This window comes from Athene cunicularia, assembly GCF_003259725.1.
Source record: "Athene cunicularia isolate RWA chromosome 19 unlocalized genomic scaffold, athCun1 chr19_part1, whole genome shotgun sequence".
Taxonomy (NCBI): Eukaryota; Metazoa; Chordata; class Aves; order Strigiformes; family Strigidae; genus Athene; species Athene cunicularia.
In genome coordinates, this window is record NW_020799124.1 from 9,310,947 (window position 1) to 9,318,118 (window position 7,172).

At 54.9% G+C, this 7,172-nt stretch overlaps 1 protein-coding gene across 1 annotated transcript in view; it reads left to right on the forward strand.

Annotated features, from left to right (window-relative positions):
* The window catches only part of NCF1 (neutrophil cytosolic factor 1), a 10,729-nt gene that overhangs the window by 1,824 nt on the left and 1,733 nt on the right, over positions 1-7,172 (forward strand). The window contains exons 4-9 of the mRNA XM_026861469.1: positions 2,422-2,587; positions 2,718-2,773; positions 3,056-3,178; positions 3,703-3,810; positions 4,630-4,747; positions 5,542-5,649. Coding sequence (XP_026717270.1) covers positions 2,422-2,587; positions 2,718-2,773; positions 3,056-3,178; positions 3,703-3,810; positions 4,630-4,747; positions 5,542-5,649 — 679 coding nt within the window. The remainder of the gene's footprint in view (positions 1-2,421; positions 2,588-2,717; positions 2,774-3,055; positions 3,179-3,702; positions 3,811-4,629; positions 4,748-5,541; positions 5,650-7,172) is intronic.

The following is a 7,172-nucleotide window of genomic DNA, read 5'->3' on the forward strand; positions in this document are numbered from 1 at the left end:
CATGGTGCCAAAAGGTCTGGGGAGAAGCTGTCTGCAGGGCTCCGGCTGTTTTGCAGAAGTGCTAAAGCTGCAGGTTCCTTGTTTTGTCAGCAGGGCTGGGGAGGCAAGTGTGCTGCAGTGCCCAGCTTGGGTGCTGTGGGCAGCGTGGAGGAGAGCTCTGTGCAGCCAGATGCATCCCCTGCAGCCCATAGACCCTTGCACAGCTCATGCAAGCCCAGAAAAGACCCTGTTTTACCCCATTTCAGTTACAGGATAACTCCCACATCCGTGCTCAGACTAAGCACAGCTGCTGGGCCACCAATACAGCGGCTGCACTGGGGCACAAGGAGGGGCTCAGGGGACCAGCCTGTGGCCAGGGGAGATGCACGTGTCCTTCCATCCCTCTGGCCATGGCTCATGTCCTGCAGCAGCTGCTCTTGACCCCAGGACTCCAAAATGCCACTGGCAGCCCTGACGCACAGCAGTGTTGAACCCTGCGTTGGGGTGCGTGTGTGCAGCTGGTGGTACCCTGCACCCCCCCCGCAGCAGTATGACGCCTGCCTCAACCCCAGTGCTTTCAGGTCCCCAAATGGGACAAGGATGCTCCAAACAGCCTCAGCAGGGCAGTGGCAGCATGTGGGAAGGGTCCCAGCACAGCGGTGTTGGTCTGGCCCTGAGGGGACCCCCCCAGACATCTGCTGCGTGGTGCAGGTTTATTCCTCCTCAAGAGGTGCCGACCACAACCTGCAGCTATTTCTCATGCTCCTTCCTGCCTCCTTTAAAACAGGAAATTAAATAAAAGAGGGAACTTTGCTGACCTGCACCTTGCTTGGGGAAAAACCATCAGTTTTTTGGATCAGGAGTTCATTCCCTGTCATTGAAGACATACTGCATTGTTTCCTATTATGAAATATCTGTGTTGCCATAAGGGCGCTAAAACCAGTCCCAGTGATTGTGTCACGGAGGGACAGCTCAGCTCAGCTCAGGCTCCCCAAAGCCAGACCCTTTGTACCAGTCAGGGGACACGTCTCTGGGGTGCCCAGCCTTTGGGGAGGAAGAACGAGGTCTGCTTGGTGGGATTTCTGTTCCTGCCCACTGGGCTTGAAATCAAAACCCCGGAAAGCTCTGAGCAGCAGTGGTGGCTTCTCGCAGCACTCACCAGCCCTGCAGACCCCGTTCTTCCTCCCCAAAGGCTGGGCACCCCAGAGACGTGTCCCCTGACTGGTACAAAGGGTCTGGCTTTGGGGAGCCTGAGCTGAGCTGAGCTGTCCCTCCGTGACACAATCACTGGGACTGGTTTTAGCGCCCTTATGGCAACACAGATATTTCATAATAGGAAACAATGCAGTATGTCTTCAATGACAGGGAATGAACTCCTGATCCAAAAAACTGATGGTTTTTCCCCAAGCAAGGTGCAGGTCAGCAAAGTTCCCTCTTTTATTTAATTTCCTGTTTTAAAGGAGGCAGGAAGGAGCATGAGAAATAGCTGCAGGTTGTGGTCGGCACCTCTTGAGGAGGAATAAACCTGCACCACGCAGCAGATGTCTGGGGGGGTCCCCTCAGGGCCAGACCAACACCGCTGTGCTGGGACCCTTCCCACATGCTGCCACTGCCCTGCTGAGGCTGTTTGGAGCATCCTTGTCCCATTTGGGGACCTGAAAGCACTGGGGTTGAGGCAGGTGTCATACTGCTGCGGGGGGGGTGCAGGGTACCACCAGCTGCACACACGCACCCCAACGCAGGGTTCAACACTGCTGTGCGTCAGGGCTGCCAGTGGCATTTTGGAGTCCTGGGGTCAAGAGCAGCTGCTGCAGGACATGAGCCATGGCCAGAGGGATGGAAGGACACGTGCATCTCCCCTGGCCACAGGCTGGTCCCCTGAGCCCCTCCTTGTGCCCCAGTGCAGCCGCTGTATTGGTGGCCCAGCAGCTGTGCTTAGTCTGAGCACGGATGTGGGAGTTATCCTGTAACTGAAATGGGGTAAAACAGGGTCTTTTCTGGGCTTGCATGAGCTGTGCAAGGGTCTATGGGCTGCAGGGGATGCATCTGGCTGCACAGAGCTCTCCTCCACGCTGCCCACAGCACCCAAGCTGGGCACTGCAGCACACTTGCCTCCCCAGCCCTGCTGACAAAACAAGGAACCTGCAGCTTTAGCACTTCTGCAAAACAGCCGGAGCCCTGCAGACAGCTTCTCCCCAGACCTTTTGGCACCATGTGTGGACCTCATGTGCCTGCCAAGGCCAGGGCTGGACCGGAGAGGGAGGAGATGGGGCCATGCTCCCGCAGAGCTCTGCCTTACTGGCACCATGCAGCCATGTAGCACCCTGGGGCCAAATCCACTTGTTTTCAGGGCAAAAATAATGATTCAAAACAGCCTGCTTGGGAAAGTCATAAAAAATGGGTGCTCTCTGATTTTTCTGAGTCCTTTCTCCTCTCCTCCAGCCCCAAAGTGGTTTGATGGGCAGCGCTCGACCCAGAACAGGCAGGGCACGCTGGCCGAGTACTGCTACACGCTGGTCAACCTGCCCCACAAGATCTCCCGGTGCCTGCATGTGGTCAACTTCTTCAAGGTCCGTCACGACGACATGAACCCCGTCACAGACAGCCAGTGAGTCCAGCTGCCTGCTGGGGGGTGGAAAACCTTCATCCCTGCCCCTGGGTGCTGGCAGCAGGGAGGGCACCACTGCCGGCAGTGAGGGGTGGTTGGCATTGAGCAGCCTTTGCTCTGACCCATCTAGGATCAAGAAGCCTGAGGTCTTCCTCCTGCCAAAGGATGCCAAGAAAAACCCCAGTGGTAAGAGGCCTTGGAGAGGTGCAAGCAGCAGCAGGGAGAGGGGCAGCCATCCCATGGCAGATGCCCTGACCAAGAGCACTGTGTCTGTGCCAGAGCTGCAGCAGGGGGAAAACCATGGCCTCAGGGGGAATGAGTCCCTGTTCTGGGATCCAGCTAGTTTGGGACCAGAAGAGGCTGGGGGAGCACTTGGGGCTGTCCTGGGGATGCTTTTGGCCTTCTTGAAATAGGGTATTTCTGCACCGGGGGCTGGGAGAGGGAACGGCTCTCACTTCTCCCATGCAGACATTACGGGGCCCATTGTGCTGCAGACGTACCGAGCCATCGCCGACTACGAGAAGAGCTCCACGTCCGAGATGGCTCTAAAAGCCGGGGACATGGTGGACGTCGTGGAGAAGAGTGAAAGCGGTATGTATCCACCCCTCCGGAGAGCCCCTGAGCGTCAGGCCCCTCCTGGCCACCATTTCAGCAGGGACAGGGACTGCCCTTGCATCTGAATGCAGCATGTGAGCTAGTTAGGCTGGTGCACGGGTTAAAGGGTAGGTGGCTGTATCAGGGTCTCCTGATGGAGAGAGCAAATGCAACCAGCAGCACCGAACCTCTCAGCGCTTCCTGCCTGGACATGTTTCACATTCACATGGAGCCACATGACAGTTGGTTTTGGCCAGGGAGGGTGTGGGGCAATCCTAGAAAACCATGCAACCCCCCCTCATTTCTCAGCCTGTGAGGTTTCCTGCCCAGGAGAAAACAGGATGAACTGGCCAAGCTCCCTCGTTGCACCATGTAAACAGAAACTGGCCCCAGTGCCGTCCCTTCCATCCAGGCCACGGGGATGCCTGTGCCTACCCTGGCCGGGGGCTGACCCGGTGCTGGTGCCCCCATGATGCCCCCACAACACCCTCTGCTCTTGCCCACGGCTGCTTTCTTTGCAGGCTGGTGGTTCTGCCAGTTGAAGAATAAGCGGGGCTGGGTGCCAGCTGCCTATCTGGAGCCAATGGATGGTCCTGACGAGTCAGAAGAGCAGGAGCCCAACTATGCAGGTAAAACCTTGGGGTAACCAGGGTGTGCGTGAGAGCACAGCCTGCCACAGCTCCCTGCTGGGGTGGTTCATTGCAAGGCCCATCGGGCAGTCCCCACTGAGCAGGACTGCTGGGTAGGGAGATGTTGCTGTAGGAGCTTCCAGGAGGGATAAATCTCATGGTTTGGTGCCTCAGTGTCAACATCAGGAGCCTCCCATGACCTGCAACTCAGCACTAGGTGCTTGTTTTGGCTGATCACAGATGCACATCTTCACCCAGTGGCCATGCTGAGCTAGGTGGGTGAATGCTGAGTTGCTGGGTTAGCAAAGAAGCACAGTGCAGCATTTACACCAAGGTGCAGGCTTTCCCCAACGCATGGCTTCTGCAGCCTCCTTACCAGCCCTCCGCATCGCCCCACCGTGACAGTGGGGCCTTATCGCACAGAGCAGAGGGAGGATCCTGCAGACTCATGCTGATTGCTCTCTGGACTTCATCTTCGTGGTTTTTGAAACACTGCAACAGACTCTATTAGCACAGCTTCCTTCTTCCTCATTTAATCACCCAAATTATAAACACACTCTTCAGCAGAGATAGATAAGTGTGCTTCCACTGCTTGCATTCACCAGCTTTCTCCTGGAGAGGTGCTGACAGGGCTGGGATGAACCACAGACACTGTCAAGGCTGGGGGAAGTCTGGGGAACCTGGAGACCTGAAGCACCTCGAGTCTAGCCTAAAATGTAGGGTAGATGCTCTAGTGTCTCCTCTCCTCAGTGGCTGGAGTGGCTGAGCCCCATCTCTGGGGTGGTAGGACTCAGCCCTCTGTCTTTGTTCTGTGCACAGGTGAGCAATACATTGTCCAGAAGAGCTACACAGCCATGGAGGAGGATGAGCTGACCCTCAAGGAGGGTGATACTGTTGAAGTCATCCACAAGCTCCTTGATGGCTGGTGGGTCATCAGGTGAGAGATGCCAAGAAGAAATCAGGCAAGTGGGATTCAGGCAGAGGGAAGAAATGCACCACCTGTTCTCCGCATCGGAGCTGTGGAAGCCATGGACTGTTTGGTGATGCTGCCCAGCACTTCCTTTTGCAGGGCTGCTCCTAGTAGCCTGTGGTTTTGCCAATTGTTAAACGTTGAAGCTGGGGCTTCCTCTGCTGGAGGTTTCAGAAACATCCAAGAAGGAGGCAGATTGGAAAAAAAAAGAAAAAAAAAAAAAAAGAATTATGGTTTTTTGCCTCTTAAGTATTCTGTCACATTTTGCTTTGCAAAACTTAAGCTTTCATCCCAGCCCTGGCCTGCCCTGCAAACTTGGGCTTCCCCAAGGGGAACCCCAGTTGCGTTTGTGCTCTGGAGACTCATAGATTGCACAGTCGCAGCAGGACTCACGTGGCTGCAAACCCTGGGGATCCTCCTGGCCCAGCCTGTGCCCAGGCGAGTGGCACCAGGAGGATCTCCTGGTGTTTGCAGCGTGCTGGGCTGGAGGGGGCGGTGGGCCAGGGACCAGGGAGCGTATCCTGAGCACACAGGTGAGACCCTGTAAGCTGTGAGCCATTGTTCTGCTACTTTCTTGCTTTTGGGACTCAAGCCACACTTCCAGAGAGAACCACAGGCACACAGGGTGGGGAGACAGTCAAAGCCCCTCGCTGCAAGAAACATGAGAAATAAACCACCCAGCACCAGGTGGGGACAGGCATGAGGAGGCAGTGGTTACAGAGCCATGACTGCAGGCAATGTTGCTTTGTGTTGCATTGCAGGAAGGATGAAACCACAGGTTATTACCCCTCCATGTACCTGCAGAAAGACGGGGAGGTGAACACCTCTGTGAAGAGTGAGCTGAGAAACTGGAGCGCTCCTCCGCGGAGGTAGGAGAAGCCCTGGATGGGGGAGAGGAGGACTAAAGCTCTTCTCTGAGGAGAGTGAAATGAAACCAGACTGATTTGTGGTGTCCCTCACTCACCCTGGCAATGAGGCACTGCCCTGGAGAGGCATGAGCAGGGCAAAGAGACCAGGAGGCAGATCCTGGAGGGCTGCAGCAAAACTAGCTCTGTGCTCCCTGACTTCCACAGGCAGAGAGGAACCCCAGCATTTCTGATGCAGGGCTACATGATCCTTGCACCAACAGGTCCTCCAACCAGATGTATTTCTCCTTGTCCTCCTGCAAAGCTTCCCTTCTGGACTAATCTCATTTAATTTTCAAATTGGCCTTTTTCTTATTTCCTAAGTGCATCCACTGAATCTTTGAGAAGCAAGGAGAGATTTGACTAATCAGAGCTGCCAAATGGCCTAATCTGATGGGAGGATTTGAGCTAATGGAAGGGATTTTCTTTTGATTAAAAAGATAAAAAGCAATAATAACTCATTAATTATGATGCAAAGAAAACTGCTAAGAGGGGCAGAGCTTGCCACTATCTTCTCTTCCCTACAAGAAAACATGGCAGTCTTGCTATAAAATCTCTCAAAATCCAGCTCTTCTGGAGCAAGGATTCAGTGTGAGACAGTGTAAAATGGCCCAAATCCACCTATCTGAATACAGTGATGCTTACTGATACCCTTGGAGGAGGTGAGGTAGCCTGTTCCAAGGACAGTGACTTGTCCCCGTGATGGATGCTGTCCCTGTGGTGCTGGTGATGGCAGCCAGGCTGAGCCCTGCTGGGGACCTGCTATTGTGGGCAAGAGCTTTGCTGTGAAATGGGCTGCATGCTCAGAGCAGGGAGAGGCTGAAGGTAGATGGCCACGTTGCCTTGAGCATAGCAGGAGGACGATGCTGTGGGATGGATGTCAGGAGTGACCTCGCACATGCCCTGGTACTGAAGACAAAGTGGTGGCTTCCTTCTGCCTGCCTGGGGACTGTCCCCGACGCTGGGGGTTTCCCTGCAGCTGCATGACACTGCTCAGCCCCAGGCTCCTCAGCCTTTCACTTCTCTCAGTAGTTTCTCTGCTGTGGGTTCAACACTGCACATCCAAGTGCACACTGACACATACACTCTGTTCCCCCGGTGCAGGGACTGAGCCTTGGGTGCTGGGGAGCCATACCAAACCCCATGCCAGGATCTTACTGTTGCAGTCAGTATAGATGTCATATGTGTATGTCCATCCATCCAAAAGCAAAGCTATAGATCACTTCCAGGGTTTTCCTGAATTCTGGGGAAAAAACATCTCCTCTGATCCACCTTGCCATCTCCATCATTGCTTTCTGGGCTTGTGCTGAGGCTTCACCCTTCAGTATTTGCTTCCAAAGCACCACTCCAGCTGCCTCCTAACACTCTGTACATCATGTCTCACCTATGGCTGCCCTTGAGGGCTGGCATCCACCTGCGGCCTTCCACCAGGCAAAACCAAAAAGCAGAAATTGGGGTTTGGATGAGGCAGAGGAGGAAGCTGGGGG